Genomic DNA, 27,927 nt, shown 5'->3' with positions numbered 1-27,927 from the left:
AAGTGAGGAGTTACTGTGTGTGTATGTATGTACACCCTCCTCCACAAATGACTGACCAAAGTATTATTTTATCAACTACAATTGGTTAATGTAGTAAAAGCATTGTGAGTGGTTAATAATTAAATCAGCCAGCATTTTAATATCATGTGCTGCAAAGAGCCATAGGAGACACATTAAAGAGGCACTGGTGGCTTGAGAGCCTCAGTCTGAGTATCACTGCTCTAGTCCCTCATTCTATTAAGATTTAAGATGAGGCTCCCTACTGGAATTTTATTATTTTCCTGCTTAGGAATACTCTCAAGCTGAACTTTAAAATATTTGTTCAAATCAGTGAGTCTTAGATTTTTTACTAACTGTTCTAGAGTTCAGGAAAAGGGAAGCAGAGGAAGAATAGGCATGGAGTGACTCTTCCCTCCCACTTAACAGCTTTAATAATGGCACAGAAATGGAAGTTTCCATAGTAGCAACTGACTGATTTTGTGGGAGAGAATTTCTTAAATGAAAACGTGGAAGCTTTCAATATGATTTCAAGACACCGAGGAAGTCAAGTTTTAGATGGATGGGAACTTGACTTCTGATTTTCTTGAAATACTCTTAAGGAAGGTGGCTGGGGAATATTAAAGTTGAATATATCAGGCTGTGCAGCTTAAAATAAATGTAACACACCCATCTAGTCATTACAATAATGCTAACTCACTCTGCAGCTTTCCCCTTCCTTTTGGAGAAGCCACACTGCCACCTGAAAGAAACTGTTACAGTAGTATGCTCTTGGCTTTCGTGATTGGCATGTTAGACAATTAATGCATCTTAAGAACCTGCCTTGTTCATATATCAGATGTGGAGGCAATCTCAGGCTCATCTAGGATAAAGAGACTGTTACCTGGCTGATCAGGGCAGATGTGAAAAAGTCGCTCTGACATTTTGCTGGAGTGTGGAGGAGTGAGTCAGTCATGGGCAGTGCTCACTGACCCACACTTGGAAAGCAGGAGGATCTAGCCTTTAATTATTAAGGCAGTTTAATTAAAAAAAAACAACAAAAAACCCCACTCACATGACAGTATATAGTTTCTTCTCTAACAGAGTACATTTTTGCTGACATAGTTTTAAAAGGGGCGGGGGAGAAAAGCTACTGAACTGGTTGGTGGAAATCACTGGTTAAGCACTTGGAACTTTGGTTCGGCGAAGTGCTAAACTAGCTTTTGACAGCAGTAGCCTCTTCTGCAGGTGCAGAGGAAATATTTTCTTTTCAGCTTGTTCTACTAGTTCAAAGTTAAGAAACAGGCCTGGAATTAAAAGTAGTAAAGCTTGTTTTCCCCTCTTTCAATCAATGAATTAAATGAGGTGTGAGGATTTGGTCTATAGTTCTAAGATCTTGAAGGACATGGTGACTAGAAACAATCAGTTCAACTCACTAGCAACATATAATACTTTTGTTAAATAAGTCACTTAGTTTTGTATATCAAAACTGTATTGGAAATCCCGTTTCTTATGTATCCAGCTCATTTAAGGTAGTTTGATTTAATATAAAAATTAAAAAGTGATGTTTGTACATTTTTAATTGAATTCTAATTTTCATCCAAATGGAGCTTTACCCAAGTCTAGTAAATGTATCAGTCATCATTTTAACAAATGTAAAAGTTAATAATCTGAATAATTGCAACTATGTAGCTTACACTGTACAGATAATGTATCCTCAGCAAAAAGTACCACCATATTTAGTGTAAAGGCTGAAGTTACTTTCCAGTCAACATGTTTTAATGGTTACCAACCAGTAAGAATCAAACCTTATTAGGAAAATAAGGACAAATGCAAAATAAGATTAAAATAGATTTAAATCAAAGTTTTCCGCTTGCTGATTTAAATTATTTAAACCTGATTTATGTCACTTTGATTTAAATCAATCCACTCTGCTTTCCAACATTAATCTAACCTTTAATCCAAAATCCTTTCAGAATGTGTTATGGCTGTTTTCAATACCTGTTTCCAAAACTAAAATTTTATTTGGGATTTCCTTAAGGTTCGGGCTGATTTGTGAAATAAATTTAACTATTTGGAGCAGCATATATATCATGGTAGCCCCCAGCAGTCCCAATCAGGATTGGGGTCCCATTGTGCTGGATAACAAAAAAACAAACAAAACAAAACAAAAAACAAACCAAACATCTTAGCTGGGAATCAAAGAAGTTCTAAAAACCCAGGAATCAGGAAACAGATCTTATAGAGGATTCAGTGTTTCAGAGCAGTTATGAACTATACAGATTTTTGCAAGTTAGGCAGATGTTTATTCTCCTTACTTGTCAATTCACCCTGTATAGTTCATTATACCCCAGGATTAACTGTACCCAACTACTAATTCTAGTTAATGCAAAACAGATTCACATTTTTATTGAAGACCTGGAAGAAAACCAAATCAACGGATAAACTTTGCAGATGACACAAAAAGGTTGAGGGAGTGATAAATAATGAAGAGGACAGGTCACTGATACAACCCTATCTGGATCATTTGGTAATACAACCAACTGTGAACGTATACAGCTATGAGCAAATAATGTAGGCCAAGTTTGCAGTACAGGAAGCAGTGACTGAATGATTTGAGGCTCATGGTGGATAATCAGCTGAATATGAGCTCCCAGTGCAATACTGTGGACAAAAGGGCTACTGAATTCCTCAGATGCATAAACAGAGGAATCCCAATTAGGAGTAGTACGTTATTTTACCTCTGTATTTGACACTTGTGAAACTGCTGCTGGAATATTGTGCAATTTTTAAATCAAGATTGGATGTTTATCTAAAAGATCTGCTCTAGGAATTATTTCAGGAAAGTCCTATGGCCTGCATAATATAGGTGGTTAGACTAAATGATCACAATGGTCTCTTCTGTTCTTAAAATCTATGAAGTATTCCAAGGTCCCTCTATCAATTGAGTATTAAGAATAAAGATAACTTTGGAACTTTTAAAAAAAAAGTTACAGTATGAAAGATATGGCCATCTGGTCTAGTTTCACTGATTTATAACTGTTTCACAATGTAGACGTTAAGGTTTAGCAAGATTATGTTCTTCCCCTGCAGTTGGTGTTCTGTTAGCGTACTAACATGCCCTGTCTGCTGCTGTTTGATATATTTTATATATTATCGCACTCCCCCAGTTACTTAGGTCTGAACACACAGTGCACTGTTCTTACCCATTGATATTACAGTTTTTTGGGTTACGAAAGTGAACTACATTGGATTCCAGGATTATTACATAATAACTAATGGAAACCTAATTCAGGGTGTGTGTCTGTGTCTGTCTAGTGGGCATACAAGATGAAACCCATGGAAGCGAAGGCTCTAGTTTGTAATCTTGTCAAATGCTGAGTATCAATCAATCTATGGCATCTGGAAATCCATGTACCACCAAATATTAAAGCCCCAGAGTTTCCCTTGCTTGCTGTAACCACTCAGTTTCCCCCCACCCATTTAGATGCCAAACCAGCATGTTTTCTAGACCTCAGCAGAAGCCAGTGCTGTAGTCAGAGTATGGTCTATCTAGTATAAAATGGGTTCTGGCCCTATTATATTTATAGTACAGTCACAACTAATTGTTTTGTACACAAATGGTGACCAAACTTAAGGTGATCTATTTTAAACATTAAATGTATTTTATACAAGTTACCTTATGCATAGCTGCTAGCCAGGCTGCTGACAGCTTCTTGTTGGAATTGAAGTCTTCACTGGCAGTAAATTTCATCTGTGTGAGCTCCTCTGACCCTGGTACCTTATACTGCAGGAGCATACCTGTGGCACGAGTATTGCCTCCTGAAAAGGGAAAATTAAAGTAGAGTCCTGAACAAGCAGTAGGAGAGCAAAGTATTTAGCCACCTAAGAAACAAAAGAAGAGGATGCTCTGTCCATAAATCACCAATATAACTCATTCCCAACACCATTTAAATGCTTTAAATGTCTTGCATTAACAGCTGCTGCTATTGTATGCTACTGTGTGAGCATGAACCACAATGTGTTACCACAACCCAAAGCCAAGAATGCACGGTCAGAAGATCACTCAGGGAAGCTAGCAGCAAAGGGAATTATTGCTGGAAACAAAGCTATTTATATACTGACATTGCAAGAACACCTTTCTAGCTTGGTATTTTTCTAAGTGTTAGAAGTCTTAAAAATAAAATTCATGGTAATTCACCACAGTATCTTGCAGTTTGCAAAGAAATGGAAGGTGTTATTGTCAGATTTAAAAAAAAAAAAAAAAAAAAGGGTTCTTTCTTGATAGGAAGTCTGAAAGCTTCCTGGTCTCCACCAGATAGATGGGAGGACAGGTGGCCTCATGGTGGAAACCTACTATGAGGCCAAATAACTCCTGAAAGTATCAGCATATGGGGTGTGTCCACCACAGAGGATGGCTTCACTCAAGGAAGTGTGTGGGAGAGTACACCACCTTATATAATTTATATTCTAGCTGTGATTTTAAGATGTGTTGTTCTTAATAGGCCACCCAGTGAAAACAAGGAGGGAAGTGAAGAACGCACATTGGAATCAGGTTAGCCTTAAAGTCAAGAAAGATTCTTATGGAATAAACACGTACTGTAACATTTTGCACCTTATTGTTTGGGGCATTTAGTACACTATTCTAGGATTAACTAAGTCACCAGAACCTTCAAAAACCAATCCTCTTGCAGGTCACCTCACCTGCCTGATCCAATGTGCCTTATGAGGACAAAGGCCTCATTTATTTCAATGAAAAGATTATCTTCAGATGGGGTAGGGCCCTAAGGGGTCAGTGTCCTTATGGCACCATCCAAGAGAAATCCAGGCACAAAGATAATCTTGCACTAAGCTTCTGAAGCACCATGTTATGAGTTAACATGTTTTTCAATCTCTTTGCAAAAGGATTCCTCTGCCCTCTCCAATTTACCTAGTTGGATTATAAAACTGAGTACCTAACTTTCAGTGTACTGAGACCTTGACCAAATTCAGACTGTTGCAAATGTGATTACATGACACTGATCTGATCTACCAGTAAGCAAAAGTCAGTAGTAGGTTACAAACGATACAGCACACTGCAAGACAGGAGAAAAACAAATATAGTGACCTGTATTTTCTCTTTATGATTTACTTAGTCACAAACCCATCTTTCCACCCAAAAAAAGCCTCCCACACCACTTGGGCATAAAATAAATAGCTTCTCCCCTCCCTCAAAAGGGCAGACAATCCTTAGCTTAAGAATAAAGTCATGCCAAATGTACTGACTATCCAAAATTAAGATTTTTATGAATATCCATTTTTAAAATCTCATGACGTGCTAATTACATTTGCAGTACATTTCAAGTACATATACTCTACATACCCAGCTACACAAGACGATCGTTAAGATCATATACTGAAGCATAATAGCAAGATGATAATCCATGTTGAATATGCACACTTGCCCATGTATTTGTTATCAAAGATACTTAAAGAAAATCAATTTATTTACAATATTTCATTATGAGGACTGGAACAAAGCTTCCAACTTGTGCTCACTATTGTGATTTCACTACTGCTTTGGTCTAGAAACTGACCCAATAGCACACTGTTTGAAGCACCAATATATTCTCTTCATGAGACATAAGTGGAAGAAACTGAACTGTCTTAGTTATAGACCTACAACTCCAAAGCAATACTAAATACTGGTCACTTCTTCCGTTTCCATTTCCACCACTTATTCCTTCCATTTACCCCTTTATTCATTCATTCCCTCTGCTTCCTCATTTATTCTATAACCGACATTCAACACATCCACACATTTCTTCCTCTACCCATCCTCCCATCTTGAGCAGCAGTACTTTGGTCACTTCAGGAAGTGAACACTCTAGTGCTCACCCATTTGTACAACAGGAAGTGAGCAATGCATAGTGCCTGTCAGCAAGGAGAATAGCCACAAGTATATGATTTAAGGGAGCCCTGATCAAGGCAGAAGTATTTTAAGTCATCCTCCAATAGTCAAAATGTTCTCCACTTTAGAATTTAGATTGATAATCTCTGTGTTCCTATTCTTTCTAAGGGCATCACACAAAATACATGTTTAAATTCTAACACTTTTAAACACAGGTTGCCCAAAATTAATTTTAGTAAGATCTACAGATGGCAAAGAGGAGAGGAAGAAAGCAGCACTGAAAAGGGCATCATAACAGCATGCTCAGGTGAATCAAGTTCACAACAACATTGCTGACCTTCAGTAATGTGTTGGCTCTCCAGAAGGCTGGTATAAGTGTGAATATCTTTTTCTACATCAAGAAGGTAGGCAAGCAGTGAGAAGAAAAATTAGTCAGAAGAGCAGTGAATAAGGAAATTGAAGGAGCATTAAGATACATTCACACATTTGATTGACTACACTGGTCCCACATTCCACAGATGTGAGATTTACAATGGAAGTCCAGTAGTACTTGACAAAATTATTAATGGTAAAGAATCACTTTCGAAATCCTTGTTCCCATTTTTTATTTACTGTACTCTAATACTGGGTTTGCGCCTGATGAGCATATTTTGTAGGACTTGGGTAAAAGTTAGTTACCCCATTCAGATTTTGGTTGGCCACAATCAGGGGTCAGGTGAAAAGTAACACTCTGCATAATTGTTTGGTTAGCCACATACCAGTTAGATGTAGTTAACAGTTTAATTTGATAATACTAATTGGTCCCAATCTGTGGTTCTGACACTGCACTCCCATTAACTCCGGAGTCTGTCCCTTATAATGCTGGCTTCAAGCAAAAGCAGGCCACAGCTGGGTCCCGATACTTTCCATTCTGACGACTAAAGTTCTTCTCCACCACTACCCGTACTCAATCAAGAGTGCATCTCTATGGTTCAGGCAGTGGGAAGTGGCAGCAGGGCAGATGCCCACCGTCACTTCCTTCAAGATACAAAGTTCTACTGGATGAGGATCAAAAGGTCAGAAATCAATTCTGAATTCTTGAGTTTTTTCTAAAATGCTACTGTCAGCAGCCACAAGGATAGGCTTCCAAATGCTGCTGTTGTACTCCAAGTGAAATGAAGCACCCATATCTGAGTTGTCAGTGCAAAAGAAGGTGTATTGTTTTATTAGGTTAAGGAAAAGCGTTGCAAATTTGTAACTTATGACCATTAGTTTAGATTCATTGCAAGATTTACCTCCAGGAGTAAATCCCTCGGTAAGAATCTGGACAGTCGAAATCTGTGCAATTTCAATTTCATAATGGCTGTCTCCATCCAGAAACAGATATCTACACAACAGAAGAAAACATTGCTTCTTACAAGTGTGTCATTTTGTGAACTTGAAAATTAAGTCTGATTCAAGAGAAACAACAGGTTCTACCAACAGTATCCTGGCAGTTTATGTACTTTAACACAAACCTCACAGGAATTAATTCCCACAGACAATCACAAGCTGTAAAGATAGGAAGAAAAGCTTTTAACACAAAAAACCAACCAACCAAAGAAACACCGCCTTCCACCAACCTTCTGATCTTCAGTTAAAGCCAGTTGAAAGCTATGGGCCAGACTGCCAGGTGCCTCTTGCAAAACTTCCTGCAGAGCATCCTCAAGAGGAAAAGCGACTGAGGCATTTTGAAAGATTGTCTAACCATCTATAGCCTGAGGATCACACTCAGCTCTGTGAGGCTGGAACCTTATGCATGAGTTCAGTTTTTAAAACAAACATTTTGAAACAATTTTTTCAATGGTTAAATTTTTCCTCTCATGCCCTCTCAACCAGTACCCTTCCCATTACTGTTGGCAACACATTATTTATATTCCAATAGCACTTACAAGTCATCTAAGGTTGAGATCCCACTGTACTAGGCACTATACAAACATACAACAGAAGACTGCACCTACCCCAACGTGGTTAAAACAAAAAACGAACAAAAACTACAGACAGTAGGCAAAAAAAACAAAAGCAAGCAAGCAGTCTGGTGGCACCTTAAAGACGAACAAATTTATTTGGGCATAAGCTTTCATGGATAAAAACCCACTTCTTCCATGAAAGCTTATGCCCAAATAAATTTGTTCGTCTTTAAGGTGCCACCAGACTCCTTGTTGTTTTTGTGGATAAAGACTAACACAGCTACCCCCCTGATACTAGACAGTAGGCAGTTTAAGATTACACTCAATTTCTTTCCACTGTTATTCACAATCAACCAACCAACCCACCCTCTATTCTGTTCACCTCCAATAGGGAATACTCCACCTCCCTCTGGCTGTAGGAGTTTAAATTAAGAACCTGCCAAAATTATCTGAAGGTACCCCCCTGGCCGTTTCATCTCCCACAAAGAAATGGACAGGACACTCACCTGGTCTTTTGCACACCAGGTGTCCACTACCAATGACTTCCATCCCCCACTGAGGCGAGGGGCCCTACACTGCCCCTCCATTCTTCCTACCAAACCCCACAACCTTGGGGTCAGCAGATTCTCCTCTCCTCCTCCAGAGCCAGGCTTTCTTCTTTCCGAAGAACTCTAAAATTCACCCTTTTTTCAGTATCCATTACCAAACTCCTAGTCCACACGCTGGTCCTCTCCCAGTTTAACTCTGCAAGACATATACCTGTCATCATCCTGAGGATTCTGCTTGTATATTGTACCTCTTTATCCCCCACATTCATCTGATGCAAGTCTTTGCAGATTAACAGCTCAGAGGGGGGTTAAGGACAATCTTCCTTTGCGTGTACATCTAATGGTTTTGGAAGCTACCAGTACACAAATAAAAATGAGACTAGTCACGTGGACTGTACAGTAGGCACAGTATACAGAACTCATTTCTTCTAGACAACCAGCGAGCAGACAGCAACAGTCTGTCACTACCTGCCTAGCCAGATTCAAATTAATGACTTACATGCAAAGTGCTTCATAATATTCCAACATTAATGTCTGGAGCCATCCAAGCTTCTTAGGGTATGTCTACATTGCAAAACAGAAAACAAAACAAAAAAAAACACACACACACACCCCACCCCACCACACGCACACAACTGAAGCAGTGAGTCTCAGCGCCCAGGTCAACTGACTAAGGCTTGCTCTACAGGGCCAAAAATAGCAGCGTAGGCATTCCCACTCCTGCTGGAGGCCTGGCTGAAACCTGACAAGGGTGGCTGATCTCAGAGCCCAGACTCCAGCTCAAGCAGGAACATCTACACTGCTATTTTTAACCCTGTAGCATGAGCCTGAGTCAACTGACCCAGGCTCACATTCACTGCCATGGGTCATTTTTTGCAATGTAGACATACTTTTAGTGTAAATTTTTGCTGTGATCAGCAAGGTTTCATGAACAAAAACAAACAAAAAAAACCCCCAAAAAACAACCAGACTGATGATGCATCATATGACAATAAGCCCAAAAGGGCTTACCCTCTGCTAATCCCTAGGGCCCTACCATTTCAGGGCAGTGTGTCACTGACTCTGAAATAAGCCCTTCCCCATGAAATCTGATCTCCCACTTGTTGCTGGAGTGCCCCAGTCAGGGGGCTCCTGGCTGCAAGTCCTGGCTAGACAGGGGAGGGAGAGGACTTGTCTTTTCCATGCACAGCCACTGTCGCTCTCAGAGGGAGATCAGACCCACCTCGGAGTACCTGCCTCACCCCACTGCAGGAAGCTCCAGCCCCGGAGGTTCCTGCAGCTAGATAAGACTTGTGAAGGTGGGTCAGATATCCCCCTGCTCTTGGGAGCACCCCAGCCAGGGAGCTCTAAGCTGTGAGTCCTTGCTGGGCTAGGGAGGGACAGGACCAGTGTTCCCTCTAGTTTTTTCCACCCATGTGCGGAATTAATTTTGTTATATGCACCAATATGACACATCACCTCCATATTGGTGCACATAACAAAAATTCATGTGGTGGGGGTGGGGCCGACTGGTTCGGAGTGTGGGAAGGGGCTCAGGGCTGGGGCAGAGGGTTAGGTGCAGGGGTGTGAGGACTCTGGCTGGGGGGGGTGCAGACTCAGGGGTGGGACTGGAGACGAGCGGTTTGGGGTGCAGAAGGGTGTTCTGGGACTATGGTGGGGAGAGAGGACTCCCCCCAGCTCTCTCCCGCCACAGCAGCAACTGGGCTGTGGGCGAGAGGTGCCTCTCTCCACCATGGCAGCTCCAGGGCTGGGGCTGCAGGATAGGCGCCCCTTCCCCAGCAGGTCGGGTCCGGGCTGCCCCGGTCGTGCCTGAGGCTGGGCCGTAGCAGAGTTGGGGCCAGTGGAGGGCCGCCGCGGCAGGTTGGGAGCCAGGCTAGGTTAAAGCCATGGAAGGAGCACCCCTCCCCTGGCCGGTTCCTGGGTGGGTTCTCTGAGCACCTGTGCGGCACTAAATAGGCTGATGCATGGCTGCGCAGCTTACAGAGAACTTAGGACAGGACTTGTCCTTCCCTTATATAGCAGCTCTTGGTGGAGATCAGACCCACCACCAAGTGCCTGCTTGCCTCCCCCCTCCTCCAGAAAGCTCCAGCCCTAAGGGTTCCTGCAGCTAGAGGAGATTTGTGGAGGCAGCTGGATATACTCCTGCTCCTGGGAGCACCCCAGCCAGGGAGCTCTTAGCTGTGAGTCCCTGCTGGGCTTGGGGGAGAGATGACTTGTCCTTCCCTTGCATGGCAGCTCAGAGGGGGGAGGCAGGCAGGCACTTCTGGGTACCTTTTGGGTTGGGACCCCCACGGTTACAACATCATGAAATTTCAGACGTAAACAGCAGAAAACGTGAAATTGACTAATTTTAAAACTCTCCGGCCATGAAATTGATTAAAATGGACGGTGAATTTGGTAGGGCCCTAATCATACCATGTACTCACTTGCTGATTCTGGAAACATTTTAGAGCACAAACCAGCAGGAATGCTGTAGAGGCAACACACAAGACCTCACGAAGAGCGGGGATGGGGAGATTAAATAAAAATTTTAAAACCTAACCAGATTTAACAAGGGCAGTTTCCATTCTCATTTCTCACCTCTGGTTGTTGGAAAGTCGACAAACCATCATCTCAGATTTTTCTGATGTTCCCCGAGCAACAGAGAATGTAGCACCTTAGTAGAAAAAATTTCCCAAAAATTTATTCAGTTATTCAAATGCTAAATTTGTAATTTAAGAAAGAAGCAAAGTTAGTGTATCAAGAACTTTTATAAACTTTTGCACTTCATGCACCTATCCTAATGGCTTGAATACCTTAAGCTGCGTTATGCTCTCCATTTTACCCAATCTATTTAAAAAGTTTAATCCTGAAAAACACATCAAAAGAGTTCACTGTCACCATCAATAGCAAAATGGTGCAGTTGTAACTAAACATCCTGCGATCAGTTAATATTTCTTCTCCAGTGTGTCACTCCTGGAGGAATTCTGTGCTACTGCGCGCGCACATAATAAGCTGCGCACAGTTTTTGTGTGCACAGAAAAAAAGCTTCTGCTGAAATGCTGATGCAGTTCCACCTTTTGCCCACCAGAGGGCACTGTGGCACAGGAACACAGCAGCAGCTCCCAGCCAGCAAGGGAAGAAAATGAGCCTGTCTTCTTCGCACTGCTTGCCCGGCCTGGCCCAGGAAACAGGGGCAATGGGGAAACAGATAGCATGGGGTTGCTGGGGAGGACAGACTGGGGCAGGGACTGAATGGGAGTTGAGGCACGGGGCCAAGGGTGGTGCAGGGCCACATGGTGATGGGGGAGGGAGATGCAGGGCAACATAGGGACAGCGGGTGGCTGAATGGGGGTACAGAGACATTGGGAGAGGGGGGTGCAGGGCCACATGGGGATGCAGGAAGACCTGGGGACAGGGGCAGATGTGCCTGACTGAATGAGAGAGGCTAGGTGTCAGCCAGGGTCTGCATGGGGGGATGCTCTTTAACCATCCCTCCCAACCCCCCCCCCCCCCCAAAACCTGTTGTACATACTTTTCCCACTCATACCCAACAACCCTCCAAGTTCACACAAAGGCTCCTTCCCAGCAGTTTACTTCCCTCTCCCTCAGCTCCTCCATTACCCCCAACTCCCACAAGCATTTGCACTGCTTCTGAGGGGTGCAGGAAATAAGGTTCTGTACTGTAGTTTATATGAATTACTGAGAGTTGTGTATCAATATGCCTAGTAATGAATCTATTTGTCAAAAGATTTCCTGAACCTTTATTGTTGTCTGTATTGTTACAGACATACTTGCCGACAGGTATTTTGAAATAAATGACCAAAAATAATTGAAACTGGTGTGATACTGTGTTTAGACAAAACATGCAGAATTTTGCAGATTAAAATACTGTGCGCAGAATTTTTAATTTTTTGGCCCAGAATTCCCCTAGGAGTAATGTGTGTAGATTGTTGTATGTTTACTGGATTTAAGGCACACCCTCAACGTCAAAGCAAGAGGCAAAGGACAGTATCAAATGATTGTTGGACAGTTTCCTGCAGCTACACTGGACCATTTTTTGTAATCAAATATTGCAGTTAGTAAAAATATTATAGAAACTTTTTAAAGAAGTGTACAGAATATACAGAAAGAAAGATTTTATTGGCAGGTAGCCGTTCAATTCAGGACTGTCCCATGCTCAGATTTTCTTAGTTACACCAGTGTAAGTCAGGACTCCATCAAAGTCAATGAAGTTATACTGCTGTACATGAGAAAAATAAAATAATCCTCTTACAAATAGTTTGTTTAAAAGCCGTATGTGCCTCACCTCCAGAGCACATTATAGAATAACCAGTGCATTATATTATACGTAATCCATGTGTAGATGTGTTCGGAGAGCACGTTTCCCTCCCCATTAGGAGCACTAATTTTGGTTCAGTCTTTCACAAACCAAAGAGATCAAAGTGTTAAAATTAAAATGTAAGTGTTCTATAGAAATTGGTACATTCCTTCCTAAGCTCATGGAGCTGTAGGACATCTCACATGGAACATGCATTCTAATTAGGAGGTGTGCTTTTGCCTAACTACTGAAAATACCTATTAAAGTCACATTCAGCATCCCTTGAAAGGCATGTTCCCAATTATAAATAGTCACAGAATATTTTTAAAATTTAAGACATCAGATTCTTCATTTTTAAAAGTAGTGCAATCAGGGCTCCAGTTATATTTCATACTACTCTTTAAATCTATTTACAATTGACAGTTCAGTGACAATCAGAGCCACCTACACAGTCTAGGGAGGAAGAAGAGATCAGAGGCTGAAATGAAGTTTGAAGCATGTATTCTCTCTCATTAGAAGAATTCAAAATTGTTCTTTTTACTGTTAAGTGTGTATTTGATCCACATTGTGATTTAATAAAGTGCAATATTACAAGAGAGCTATTATCATGACCTCATACATTCATCAGCTAATAAGAGGCAGAGTTCCTTTGACTGTAGGAGCAGAACTTTTAAAATATATAAAAATAAAAATCTCATCTCCGAAGAACAGATTTGGCTGGATAACAAAATAATGGGCAAACAAAAAAAAAAATGACAGTGGGAAAGTATTTCAAAGGAGATTTCTAGAGACTGCAACATAGCGCCTTACTTGACAACACAAGGGAATTAGATCTGCTATTTATCTCATTTGACACTCACTAGAATAACTATGTACAAGATCAAAACAACAGTTGTGCATGCAGTACTTACCATTCATAAGCACTTTAAGCTGCTTGTCATAAAATTCCGTTTCTTTCTGAGAGATGAGAGCACATTCAGCACACTGACGCACAGGATCTACAAAGCACATACGAGACAGAGGCACTTTTTTGCTGCAGCACTTGTCACAAAAGCACTTCCCACATCTCCGGCAGTGGTGCTAGGCAAAAAATAAAATAAAATAAAATAAAAATACTAATATTACAAAAGATGCAATTAATACAGAGCTGATAATGTTACCACATCAAGAACACTAGTACTCCTAAAGCATTGGCATGCTCGCCTAGTTTCTCTTGTGCAAGTAATACCAAGATACACAGAGGGGAAAAAAAATACTAGATATGGCTAATTAAGTGTCACGTGATTCTAGAGATAGTAAGAAGTGCTAAAATGACATCTCTGGAGACTGGAACACTAAAGACGGTCTAGCATGAGCAATAGCAGTGCAAGCTTCTCCAGATACCTGAGCCCTGTGCTTCAGGTCTGACCAGAGTGAAAAAGGATGAAAAGGAGTCTCCATGGACCATTAAATCCTTGTCCTCACTGTCAAAAAGACTGCAAAATATAATGGTGGTTTGCATGTCCTCTTCACTTTCCACTGGGTTCCATCTTTAGCCCATGCCTCTCTCTCCAAATATTTAATTCCATGTCTAAACAGTGACAGAACCAATTCCAGGTTTTAGAGACAGGATTAAAAATAAAAATCATTAAATCAGAAATAACAGTTAGTAGAACAAGAAAAATCCTACAAGCGTCCAGTGAAGTTGAGATAATGGCAAATCATTTGCCAGTGTGATAAGACCTATGTCACAGCAATTCTAAGTTCTCAGCAAGTCAGCAGTGGCAGCTATCCCTCAATACAAGGATGTTACCTGCCAGGAGGAAGAAACTTAAGATAGCTGACAAGTCCAATCTGTGCTCTACAGGTTTTTCCACATACATGACAGGGGGTTGCTTGGAGAGAGCACAACTGCTGGCCAGGATGATGTACATTTTCCCTCTACCTGTGCTGTTTCTCAGCCTCATGAGCAAAGCAATTCTCTTTAAAATGGTTGAGGCTTGATGTATGATGCGATGCCATTGCAGTCTATTGCCAGCCAGCTCTTCCCAATTCGTGGGGTCAACACCTCCCTTCTTAAAATATACTTTCCAGTGAGTCCTTGTAGCATTTTTTGCCCCTGTGGGTCCTCTTACCATGACTAAATTCAGAAAAGAGGATTTGCTTTGGAACACAAGTATTGGCCATCTACACACAATGACCAGCCCAGCGAAGCTGATGTTTCATAACCTTCGCCTCAACACTGGTGATGTTAGTTGCAGAGAGAATGCTGGCACTGGTGCAACGGTCTTCCCATCTGATATAGAGAGAATCTTCCTAAGACAGCACTGTAGGTGCCACTCGAGATGCTTAAGATGGCTTTGGTATGTCACCTAGGTCTCACACCCATAAGGGGAAGTGAGGATCTTAGCTTCCATTCGCAGCTCTCTCTCTCAATAAAGACATGACAGAGCAACTTTCCAAAGGATGTGTTGGCACAACAAGTCCTATGTTTGATCTCCACATCAAGATTGGCTGTCTGGGAGAGATAACTACCAAGGTAAGGGAAATGCTCAACATTTTTCAGGCTTTAACCACAGATGACAATTTGTGGGAGAAGGGGGGCAACTTATCCTGGGACAGGCTGATGGAGCATCTTAGTCTTCCCAATGTTGTGGGAAAGTCCCAGGCTATGATAGCACCACAGAAAAAAAAATCTAGGGTGGACTGCAAGTCAGCCTCGGTGTGCATGGGGATAGCACAGTCAACATACTGAAGGTCTATAATAACAGTTCTAATGACCTTTGTTTTAGAATGAAGATGCCACAGGTTGAAGAGCTGGCCATCCATGTGATTCTTCAAGAATTGGGCTTGAGTAAGGCAGTCACAAATAAGAATCAAGATCACAGCAACGTAGATGGGAAAAAAGGGTTGGGGCAGTAACGCAGCCCTGCTTGACATCAGTCTAGGCAGTGAAAGGGTCCATCTCTAACCCATTAAAGATGACAGTACCGGTCAACCCATCATGAAGTAACCTGAGAACGTGAATGAATTTCAACGGACAGCCAAACCTAGACCTTCAATAACAGTTCACAAAGGAGGGAATCCAAGACCTAAGTTAGGTCACTAAATGCCATGAACAGTGGCTGGTGTTGTTCTATACACTTCTCTTGGATTTTTTTGTGCAACAAAATATGAGTCAACAGTGTGCCCTTGTTGCCAAGAAGGCCAATGGCATTTTGGGATGTGTAAGTAGGGGCATTGCCAGCAGATCGAGGGACGTGATCGTTCCCCTCTATTCGACATTGGTGATCCCTTATCTGGAGTACTGTGTCCAGTTTTGGGCCCCACACTACAAGAAGGATGTGGAAAAATTGGAAAGAGTCCAGCGGAGGGCAACAAAAATGATTAGGGGACTGGAACACATGAGTTATGAGGAGAGGCTGAGGGAACTGGGGATGTTTAGTCTACGGAAGAGAAGAATGAGGGGGGATTTGATAGCTGCTTTCAACTACCTGAAAGGGAGTTCCAAAGAGGATCGCGCCAGACTGTTCTCAGTGGTAGCAGATGACAGAACAAGGAGTAATGGTCTCAAGTTGCAGTGGGGGAGATTTAGGTTGGATATTAGGAAAAACTTTTTCACTAGGAGGGTGGTAAAACACTGGAATGCGTTACCTACGGAGGTGGTGGAATCTCCTTCCTTAGAAGTTTTTAAGGTCAGGCTTGACAAAGCCCTGGCTGGGATGACTTAATTGGGGATTGGTCCTGCTTTGAGCAGGGGGTTGGACTAGATGACCTCTTGAGGTCCCTTCCAACCCTGATATTCTATGATTCTATGTCGGTGGTGCCCCGACATAGAATGACAATTTGACCACCTTGGGATTCCGGAAGGATGTCTTTGGTAAGAGGCAGGAGATTGCTCGCATCCTTTTGAACAAGGATCTTCCCCGCAATGGAGAAGAGAGCAATGCCTCAATAATTCCCTCACATTGCCAATATTGTGACCATTTTTAAGAAACGGGACAAGTCACTCCTTACGTTGGGTAGAATTTTCTCATGAACTTCAGAATCGTGCCAGTTGCGAGACTCTTCACAATGCCTCATTGAGAGGTTCTCTGACCTACCTGACAACGTCAATGACATCCAAATACATTGGGAGGAGTTCAAGACCATTATTCACAAGGCATATGCTGAATTCACAAGGCATATACTCCACTCACCGTATTGGATATGATGAAAACAAGGAAATCCTAACACTTATTCATCAGAAGAGAAGCACATTTTGCACTTGGTAAAATGAACCCTCTAACCAGCAAAAAGAGACACCTATCAGCTTAAAGTTGTAGTTCAAAGGGGGCTGCATGACATCAAGAATCAGTGGTGGCAAGCAAAGGCCATGGAGATCCAGAGCTTCACTGATCCACATGACATGAGAAGCTTTTTTCAACCGACAAAAGTCACTTACAGGCCACATTCAAAGGACACAACCCCTCTGCAATCTCAGGACAGCTCCTCCCTTCTTAAGGGCAATGTAACCCTCAAGCAATGCTGGAAGAAGCATTTTGAGACACTATTGAACTGCTAATCTGAAGTCTCAGCTGCCACCACCCAGTCCATTCCTCAGCATTCAGTAATAGAACCTCTTGCTGACCCTCCATCTCCTGAGGAAGTTTGGATGCCATCACTCAGACTTGAAACAACAAGGTCCCAGGCCCAGATGGCATCCCCATGGAGGTCCTCAAAGCTAGTGGAATAGCACTCGTGCAAAAGCTTCAATTTCTCAGCTTGCAGTGGGACCCCAAATCACTATTTCCACTGGAAACGATGACAGGCACAATAGTTATTTCTGGTTTGAGATCACAGAGAAAATTAAGTAAAACTCTCCGTGGGAGATGGAGCATATCAAGCAACCAACTTATGGATCAAAGTAAGTTTCAACCACTGATGTGAACGAACAATAGCTTGAGTTTCTGAATATTTCTTTAATTAGGGAGCAAAACTTATGTGCGGAGAACCACCAATAAACCTCTCCAATATGCCCATTCTCCTCATTGATCAGCCACATTTACTTACCATAGTTACCAGTCTAATACTAAGTCCTGAAGATTCCCAGTATCCCATATTTAATTAGATTTATTTTCCATTTCGTTACACTGTATCTGTTGGGTTTTATATTCCAAACAACAAATTGCAAAACAAGAGTTTCAACCCAAGATGCATCTTACATCCATCTTTCTTCCTTTCCATCAGTGTATGCTAGCAAAATGTCTGTGTAATTAGGTAGTTATGCAAGGAATGTTATTCATTGCTAGTTTGTGCAAAAGTCAGCAGGACAATCATTCTAGCTATCTAAAACAATTCTGCCTCCCCTCCTTCAGCAAAATGCTCCGTCTCCTCCGACGGTAGTTCCCAGTAAGACAGCATCTTCTCTATGCTGCTTGCTAGTAAAAGTTCATGCAACAGAAGACAACATAAAAGTTAATTAAAATACTTCTATATGGATGGACTGAATTACATGCCCAATGCAGCCCACCTCATTAATTTCAATGAATTACTGTTCATAATTCAACAAAAGAACTAAATTTTACTTATAGCAATTGCATCTTTTGCCAACATCTTCACCCATTATTTGTTTTGCACATTTTGTCTAATTACTTTATAAACAGGCTCTCCCTAGAATCCAAGCCCTGAAAATAAGTTTTCCTAATATTAGACTCTTTCACTCACATAACTAATTTTTTATGCAATCTGAGTGTACTGAAATGAACGTTTGTTGTTTACTTGTCAGCATTACTGACAACAGCATATTTTGAGAAGTGTTACTTACATGTTGCCTCAAAACTAGCAAAGTATTTTAGTCCTAAAAACAGGCATTTATTTTAAATTTCACAGCAGAATAATAGATTAAAAAGAATGAAGACATATTCCTGGGGGGGGGGGGGGAACAAAAGCTATTTTTAAGGCATGTGAAATTTTGGGTGTAAAGTACTTGACAGCATCCTTTTGAAACACAGGTTTCAACACATTTCAAAACAAGAGTTCACAAAAAAAGTTCCACAATTTAATGTATTTAGGCTATTATGTTTTGTTGCTCTCTTACCTTTCTGGTTATGAAATCAAACTTAGTTTCACACTGCATACATCTTGGACACTAGAAAACAGTAAAGAGTACAAGATTTATCTACATCTTTATCCAGATACAATGCACAAGACTAAACATATTAGAGTAATTTCTAGGAAGTTAAATAGCTAATGAATTTCCATACAGTATCTAAGTAATGCTTGTTTCTCACTTATCTTAATCTTCTGAACATGTGTGTGGTAGGCAAGTACTATCCACATTTTACAGAGAAGAAAGAGCAAAAAAAAAACAACTGATTTTCCCTAGGCACAAAGTAAACCAGTAACAGTCAGGATTACAACTCAGGAGTTCCAATCTCCTGCATAGTCCATTAGGCTATGTGGCCACTTCTGTGTTCCAAATTTGTATAGCGTACACAGAATACAATACAAGTTATTCATTTATTATACTGTTACATATTTTTAACTCACAAGTGTTGTTAGTTTATGCACTTTAACAACATTATCAGTAGTTAAAATATCTGAAAAATAGCATATTTATCTTGGAAGTTCTGTTCCCTCCTTCCTGCTGCAACCATGAAGGCTAAATCGATATCGGCAAAATTTCACTTGATAGTTTAGAACTTTTTCCTAGAAAGAGCTTGGTGAAAGAAAATTATATATATATATGAAGTAACTTTAATTTCTTTTCCCCCTCTCATTAAACATTTGATAAGAGCCACCTGCTCTGGGCTTTGTCGTCTAAATTGGTAACAGTGCTTGAGAGAAACTTTATTCAATAAGTATTAGATGTGGTCATTATCATGGCATTTTCTATGCAGATACTAACAAAACCCACCCACTAACATGCTGATCTACAGCACTATTTTACATCACTGGCATCTTCTGCAAGACCCTCATTTCTACATTGTTTCAATCCAACACATAATACCAGATAATTTTTCAGTTACAAAGCCTTGGATAGTATCAGGTTTATCTGCTAGGCTATTAATGCAATGTTGTGTTTGAACATCTGGGACAGGTTGTAGTATGTTCAGGTTCTGCATTAGCTTTTGGAACTATGAAGACTATAAGCTCTTTAGACCAGAGCCCATCATCATCTTATGTTTGTGCCATGCCTAGCACAATGGGGGCCTAATCCCTGTCTGAGACCCCTAGATGCCAGTGCAATACATATAAAAGTATCTAAAATTGAGAGCACAAGGCAATGGGTTGGGAGGTGAAGGGGCAAATGGTGGAGAGGGGCAAGAGAATACTGCAGTTAGGAGTACTGTCTTTCAGATGATATATTAAGCCAAGATCTCTCTTGCCTTCAGTCATCATTCAGGTGAAATATCTCATGGACCATTTTAAAAATTGTGCGATAAGACACTGTGCCTCAGTTAATATCCCCTTTCAACAGGCTCCAAAACAGAGTATCAGAATTTAAAATAAAGCAGGTTGTAGAGTGATCAGACAGCAAGTGTGAAAAATAGGGACAGGTGGTGGTAGGGTAATAGAAGCCTATATAAGAAAAAGACCCAAAATTGGGACTGTCCTTATAAAATCGGGACATCTGGTCACCCTAGCAGGTTGTAATGTTCAAGGTTGAGAATGAACTAACTGCTGAGCATACAAGAGCTGTTATTTGCCTGTTGTTACCATGCTCCCAGTATTTAACTCCTTACTTTTTAAAGTTCTTTAACGTAACTAGAACTTTCGTGATCTATTTCAGAAAGTTCTAGATATTTCAGCAGGTTCCAGATCAGTATCAAAGTTCAATAGCAAATACTACCCAAGAAATGCCACATCAGCTAATATACAAACCTCAAATTCCTAAGCCACCTACTTTTAACTACAGCTTGATGCGTTAAATCACTTATGAAATTTGGCAAATTCAAGTACCTGCACTTAATCTGCAACTAGCCAGTTCCAATTAAAGAGATTGCTCAACTGTTCAAATTAAAAAATGGTACAAGAACCAATAAATTTCTAAAAGCTTCCTAAAAACCAGATGATCAGAACTGTTCTCAAATCATGAAAGTTCTTTCAAAAGATGTACTTATCATCAAACCCCTGTCATAATGGCTTCAGAAATGCACATTTTACCTTCACTGAATTATTAGTTTAATGCATTAAACCCTTTAATTCAATTTGTACTGTTTAAGATGGAGCAATAGATCACACACTTTAACGAGCAATTTCAAGAACAAATTATAGTTACTTCCCTGATATTTTCCCCTCAGTGCAGAGCTTTTAAAAGCAGAAAGTGGAAAAAATGGAATATAAAACAATGGAAAATACCACAAGAGCAGGAGGTTATTACAGAAATCACATTTAGCAAGTATGGCTTAGTGAATAGGGCACTGGAGTGAGACTCAGGAGACCTGGCTTCTATTTCCAGCTCTTAAACTGGCTTGCTGGTTGAAAATGGGCAAGTCACTTGCCTTCCCCATGCTTCAGTTTCCTTACCTGTAAAATGGGGACAATGATACTAACCTTCTTTAAACCACTTTTGAGGTCAATGGATGAAAAATGTTATATAAAAAAGAGTTAGGTATTATTGTATTATGCTAACTGCACAGCTTGGATGAAAAGTGCACCTTACTCTCCAATAAGGAGTAACTGTACATTCTTTATTTCACAGTCACGACCTCCATTCAAAAAAAGAAAAGAAAAAATGCCCCCTTGCCATCATTAGCATGCCTGATATTAGAGAAGAGCCCCTGGTGTTAAACATCACAGAACGAGGTTTTCCTAACTGAATATTTTACTTTCGCATTAAGTATCATGGACATGAATGCAATAACATGTTATAAACAAATTCACTTTTTCATCTTCACAACAGTAATGGCCACAGTATATTAAATACAGAAGAATTATGTTCAAATACTGTAATGCTTTGATCCTGGCTCAAAAAAAACCAAAAACCAGGAGAGTCAATTTACAGATTGAATGTGTCAGGCCATGTCTACACTAGGAGCACTGTACTGGTGTAGGTATACAATACCTACTCTTCTACTGGTATAGCCTGTATCAGTTCCTTACACAAAACAAGTTATTCCAGCAAGATTACTTATTTGCTGGTATAATGACATTGACATTGGGGCTTTTACTGGCACACCAACGTTGGTTAAGCATCTGATTTTTTCACACTCCTAGCTAAAGTAGCTGTGCAAGTAAAAATTTTTTAAGTATAGACCAGACCTCAGACACTTCATTCAAGAACAAGAATTTTCACACAAAATATACCAAAATCAGCATCTAGTGCTGGAAGTTAAACAATTGGATTAGTAGGCCTATCTAAAGTGGTCATTCTTTTAACACTGGTATTAGCACATATCCACTCATAAAGCAATGGTAACAAAAGACACTATAAAATACTGATTACACTTATCTCTATTGCAACAGGCTACTATTATGTGTGTTATCTTTGCTAGCATCTATGTGCAAGATGTGTCAAGCTAAGTAATATTTATCACCATCAAAAGAAGAAGAAGAAGTGGATGCATTTTTCTGACAGCGTTTGACCCTATCTTGACATCCTAGCATGGCTGGGTATTTTACCAAACCAGAGAGTTCCCCACTGACTACTTATTCTAGATAGGTATTTGTACTCATCCATATTAAATAAATACATTCATAACCATTTTCTTTTTCAATCTTAGTAAGCAAAAGTTTATTTCAAGGATAAGAGGCCTCAATCTTAGAAATTAGTTTTATTTTTTAAATGCATTTAAGAATAAAAAGTATTTTCATTAAGCACATCAGGCTTCTTAGTTCACAGCATTTTAATCTCATCAGGAACCTCAGTTACTTTTGTGGTGGAATCCCTAGAATATGACGACCCTGGAAAATAACTCTCTCTATCCTTTCTATAGTCAGTGACTATAAAAACCAGAAGGGACCACCACCAAATCATCTGGTCTGATTTCCTGTATATCACAGGCCACCAATACCACCCGCATACTAAAGCCAACAACCAAAATTAGACCAAAGTACAATAGCCCACAGGAGACTAAACTATTATGTGCCACAGGAAGAGAACAGGAGGGTCTGAGGTGCACGAATGCCTGAGGCCTCTGCAATAGCAGAGAAACGATTAAGTGAGATGCAGCCATATAATCCTGACAAGTGACCCACACCTCATGCTGCAGAGGAACATTAAATTTTCCAATGTCACTGCCGATCCACGATCCTGTGGGGCTTGTCTACACTGGCACTTTACAGCGCTGCAACTTTCTCACTCAGGGGTGTGAAAAAAAAAACAAAACAACAACAACTCTGAGTGCACCAAGTTTCAGTGCTGTAAAGCGCCAGTGTAAACAGTGCACCAGGGCTGGCGGCCACGCTCCCAGGGCTGGTAGCTATGCCTCTTGTGGAGGTGGGTTTTTTTTTTGAACACTGGGAAAGCTCTCTCCCAGGGCCCTGCCGTGACTACCCAAGCCACCTCAAAGCTAAGTGAAATACTGTGCATTGTTTACAACAGAAAGGAAATACACTCTACGCACAGCCAGATAAATGAGATGAATCTGCGGGCTTGTCAGTTTTTAAAACATGGGCTAAGCCAGGTTTTCAGCACATTACTCTGGAGATAAACATAGCAGAACGAGGTGTGAACTCTAACAAAATCAAACAGCAGCAAAAAGGGACTTTAACTTCACTTGCCTTCCCCCACAACTGTTTAGGGAGCAGATTTGCTCATATTTTTTAAGTCAACCCAACAGAACCCTCTCCTTAGCCATTTCTCCAGCAAGACAGCTGTCTGCACATACATGAGGTTTTGCCTATAATTACTTCGCCTCAGCTAAAAGGGCATTTCCTGCTGGCAAATATGGGAACCATGTATTGACAAGATGGGACAAGAGACATAGCCAGCCTCAAGATAGGAGTGATAAGATAAAATAAAAAGGGGAGAATAAAACCCCAACGCCCCAGTAGCCTTCCATCCCAGGCCACTGAGGCTGCTTTGCTGTGCCCTATACAAGAGGGAGAGAGAGACGCCAGAGCACAGGCACATAAGTGAAGTGGGTTTTTGAGGGTAGGGTGGAGGGACAGGCTCCTTTGCCCATGGGACTGTAAGCGCTCCAGGGAAGGGTCTCTGCAGAGCCCAACACAAGGGGAAATACTGAGCTCCACCGTAATGAAGGGAGCGGCTCGAACGCCCCGGGGTGGGTCAAGGCCTTGGGATCCCCACAGGCACCTTAGAAAAGATTTCACCACAGCTGGGTAGCTGAAGTCAGAGTCCAAGCAGCTCAATGCAAGGAGTGACGCAGGGGAAAGGGGCTCACCCAGGCGGGTCAGGGGCTGTTGGAACCAGGAGTGAAGGGGAAGACGGACCCACAGGCGAGGGCCGGTGGTGAAGGGGTGTCGAGAATGGGGGGGGGGCAAAGGCGGGGTGGGAAGGAACGTCAGAGCAGAAAGGGGGGTGGCGGGAGAGGTCCCGCTGGCGGTGGGGGAGAAGGGTCAGAGCAGAAAGGGGGGTGGCGGGAGAGGTCCCGCTGGCGGTGGGGGAGAAGGGTCAGAGCAGAAAGGGCGGGGGGGGGGGAGAGAAGATGCCCCGCTGGCGGAGAGAAGGAGGGTCAGAGCGGACGGGGGGTCCCGCTGGCGGGCCGGGAGAAGGGTCCGCTCTCCTCCACTTACGTCCTTATCAGGCACCCAAGGCGGCTCGTCCAGGCCGAAAGGGCTGCGGGCGGCGTGGTGCTCGGGCACCATGCGGAGACCGCTGGACGAGCGGACCAGCTTCTTTCCGTCGCAGGCCTCCCCGCCCGACATCTTCCCCGCAGCGCCACCGCTACCAGCCCAAGCAAGGAGCAGCAGCGCGCCACCCAATCTCCCGTTACTTCCCTGAAACTGACGCCTTTCTCTGCCAATGAAACTCTCCGACTAGTGACCCGCCCACTACTACGTTCACCCAATGGAATGTGGCCTCCACAAACTCTCAGCCAATCCCCTATCGCAATGTAGAACCGCAGTTAAGGCGCATGCGCAGCTCCAAAAACCAGGCGGTAACCCCGAGAAAGGAGGGGAGCCCGTCTCACTCGCACCCCAGTGTCTGTACCCGGATACGTCCTGTAACCAATGAGCGAATCGGAATGTGCGCGGGGTGGAACCAAGGGTTGGTACATCGGCAAGGCCACGACTCCGAACGCTCTCCCTGGGATTGGCTAGCCTCACACCCACTCCGATTGGGTTTTTCGACCGCTTCTCTGATTGGTGTGCGCCTGGCGCGGGTTCAGACAAACTGTCCTCGGGTGAGCGGCCATCTGTAACGTCTAAGGCGCCAATTCCCGTTAGCCTTCTTGGGCGTGGTGCCCTCTGATTGGTTGGCAAGCTGCGTGGGCTCAGGCCCAGAGTGTTGGCCGCGGCCGTGCGAAGACCCAGGCAAGTCACTCCCCGATTGGCCGGCCCTAGCGCCCTTGCTGTGGACTCGGCTTCAGGTGCGCGGCGTGCGCTCCGGGAGCGCCAGTCGCGAGGCTTCCCGCTGGGGGGAGAGATGGAGGGTGGAGTACTAAGGAAGCGTCTGGAAAATAATGGGCGGGGCTTCACTTTGGAGGCGGGGCCGGGTGGGGGCGGGGGGCAGGGAAATTTTCACTTCCCTACCTGCGCTGTGGGGTGAGCCGGGCCCTCCTTGAACGACACCGGCAGGGGCGTGGCGGGCCTAGGGCCTCACCCAGGGCTTTGTAATCCCCCGGGGGGGGGGTATCTCGCCCTGCTGGGAGGGAGGCACTGCTGCCCCCGAGTTGGGGTGTCAGTGGGTGCCCCCGGCTGCTCTGGTTTGTGCTGTGACTTGGGGGTCCGTGCTGGTGGCTGAAGGGGGGCAAGTCCCATGGGTAGACCAGGCTCGGTGTCGCTCCTTCTTGCTCCACGGATGACAGCTGCACTGCGGGGCCCTGTGTGGCGCTGTCTCCTATGAAGTGGGTTTTCCTCAGAGGTGTCCGAGTAGCAGCCGTGTTAGTCTGTAGCCGCAAAAAGAACAGGAGTACTCGTGGCACCTTAGAGACTAACAAATTTATTAGATGTCATAAATATAAAGGGAAGGGTAAACCCCTTTAAAATCCCTCCTGGCCAGGGGAAAGCTCCTCTCACCTGTAAAGGGTTAAGAAGCTAAAGGTAACCTCGCTGGCACCTGTCCAAAATGACCAATGAGGAGACAAGATACTTTCAAAAGCTGGGAGGAGGGAGAGAAACAAAGGGTCTGCGTCTGTCTGTACGCTGCTTTTGCCGGGGATAGACCAGGAATGGAGTCTTAGAACTTTTAGTAAGTAATCTAGCTAGGTATGCGTTAGATTATGATTTCTTTAAATGGCTGAGAAAAGAACTTGCTGACTAGAATGACTATTTCTGTCTGTGTATCTTTTTTGTAACTTAAGGTTTTGCCTAGAGGGATTCTCTATGTTTTGAATCTAATTACCCTGTAAGGTATCTACCATCCTGATTTTACAGAGGTGATTCCTTTACTTCTATTTCTATTAAAAGTCCTCTTGTAAGAAAACTGAATGCTTTTTCATTGTTCTCAGATCCAAGGGTTTGGGACTGTGGTCACCTTTGCAAATTGGTGAGGATTTTTACCAAACCTTTCCCAGGAAGTGGGGTGCAAGGGTTGGGAGGATTTTGGCGGGAAAGATGTGTCCAAACTACGTTTCCCAGTAAACCCAGTTAGAGTTTGGTGGTGGCGGCAGTGGATATTCCAAGGACAAAGGATAAAATTAATTTATGTCTTGGGGAAGTTTTAACCTAAGCTGGTAAAAGTAAGCTTAGGAGGTTTTCATGCAGATCCCCACATCTGTACCCTAGAGTTCAGAGTGGGGGAGGAACCTTGACATTAGAGCATAAGCTTTCATGTGTTTCATTCATGGGGACAGCCCCAGCCCACAGATGCCAACCTTCACATGGTGAATAAGCACCCGACTTTCACAATAAACCAAAAATGGAGCTAATCCCATTTCAAAACAAGCCAGTCCCTAAGAACGCTATCCCTGTATGTGACTAGATTGTCCCAGTGTGCAGTCTGGGACTCTGGTGGGCAGTCTGGGACTCTGGTGGGCCCGCTGTGCACCCCTGACTCTCTCCCCTGCTTGCCAGGAGCCAATCAAAAAAGGAAGCAACTAGTTGCAAGCCAAAACTAGCCAACAAGCAACTCACAAGCCAATTAAGGCAAAAACAAGTGCAATTTCTGCATTTTTTTCTCACAGGTTTGCCATGTCTGTCCCACCCCTGGAGTCCCAGGGGACAGCTGCAGCAGGGTTGTTTGGCATAGGATAGGGTTTCTTAATCTCTTAAATTTTTCAACCTCTTATTTGAAGTCCAAGATTTTCACACGCCCCTTACTTTTAGAATAAATGGAACAGTAAGAGAGTAGTGCTGATAACAATTATCCTGTATAACTTATTTGTGTGGATGTTTTGAGGTTGACAGACAATACTTGTCCTTGAAGGGTAAGGATAGGCAGGGAATGGGGGGGAAGTGTGGAGTTTTTTGTGTCTATTTGTTTTGCTTTGTATTGCAATAACATTTTCAATGCCTTGCATTTCATCAGTTGTCTTTTGTGACATGCCCTTCAAGCAGGGTCAGACCCACCAAATGCAAAACAGTGCTTCAGAAGATTGGTCAGGGTTCCAAGGAGGAGAGGAAAGGAAAGGAAATCCATTTATTTCTCTTTCTTCCACACACAGTTCTCTACTGCTGACCAAAACCACCTCCTGTGTGCCCACATCCTTCCTTGGCAAGTATTCAGGTTTTTCACTTTGAAGACCTGGTTTCTCTAGCTCAGTGGTTTAAGTATCCAGTTTAATATCTGAACTCCCCAGGACCATAAATTCAAATACCTTCTGAGCTGGTTCTCCTCTTCATCCTTCTTTGATGGTGCATTCCATACCATGTAGTTTAGTGCATGTGAATTAGATTTTAAAAGCCAAGATCCTTTCTACTCCATGTGAATATTAAAGATCCTAAAGCACTTCGTAAGCAGACATGTTTGTCCTCATGTCTTGCTCAAAATTTCCCTTCCCTTCGCACTTGTATGATGCGGTGGCTACCTATACAGCATCATTGAAATGCAAAGTTTGTAAAGTGCTTTGGGATCCTTTCGGTCTAAGGGCACTGTGCCCATCTTTAATTATATTAAGTTTAGCCCTCATAAGTTTCTTTTAAATAGGTCTTAATTTTTAATGAAATAATGTTTAAATCACTGCCTTTTTTATATATTAATCCTGCTCTCAGGACCCATTTCCATATATTATGTATATGTACCCAAATAATTGGACC

General features: G+C 42.6%; 2 protein-coding genes across 9 annotated transcripts in view; one reads left to right on the top strand and one right to left on the bottom strand.

Annotated features, from left to right (window-relative positions):
• ZFYVE21 (zinc finger FYVE-type containing 21) overlaps positions 1-24,658 on the bottom strand; it is a 36,813-nt gene extending 12,155 nt beyond the window's left edge. Inside the window, exons 1-7 of one of the 4 annotated variants that reach the window (XM_073349787.1) lie at positions 24,304-24,658; positions 18,701-18,751; positions 13,554-13,722; positions 10,923-10,998; positions 7,141-7,232; positions 6,204-6,257; positions 3,656-3,798 (exon numbers count right to left, since the gene is read on the bottom strand). In XM_073349787.1, the coding sequence (XP_073205888.1) occupies positions 3,656-3,798; positions 6,204-6,257; positions 7,141-7,232; positions 10,923-10,998; positions 13,554-13,722; positions 18,701-18,751; positions 24,304-24,435 (717 nt within the window). In that variant the 5' untranslated portion in view covers positions 24,436-24,658. The remainder of the gene's footprint in view (positions 1-3,655; positions 3,799-6,203; positions 6,258-7,140; positions 7,233-10,922; positions 10,999-13,553; positions 13,723-18,700; positions 18,752-24,303) is intronic. The other 3 variants (XM_073349788.1, XM_073349790.1, XM_073349789.1) reach the window with 3 other exon arrangements.
• A 174-nt stretch (positions 24,659-24,832) lies between these two features.
• The window catches only part of XRCC3 (X-ray repair cross complementing 3), a 24,775-nt gene continuing 21,680 nt past the window's right edge, over positions 24,833-27,927 (top strand). For 2 of the 5 annotated variants that reach the window (XM_073349780.1, XM_073349777.1), the window contains exon 1: positions 24,928-25,044. The gene's annotated coding sequence lies outside the window, so the exon portion shown is untranslated. The other 3 variants (XM_073349781.1, XM_073349778.1, XM_073349779.1) reach the window with 3 other exon arrangements.

This window comes from Lepidochelys kempii, chromosome 6 (genome assembly GCF_965140265.1).
Source record: "Lepidochelys kempii isolate rLepKem1 chromosome 6, rLepKem1.hap2, whole genome shotgun sequence".
NCBI lineage: Eukaryota > Metazoa > Chordata > Testudines > Cheloniidae > Lepidochelys > Lepidochelys kempii.
This window is presented reverse-complemented; position numbering and strand designations above follow the sequence as displayed.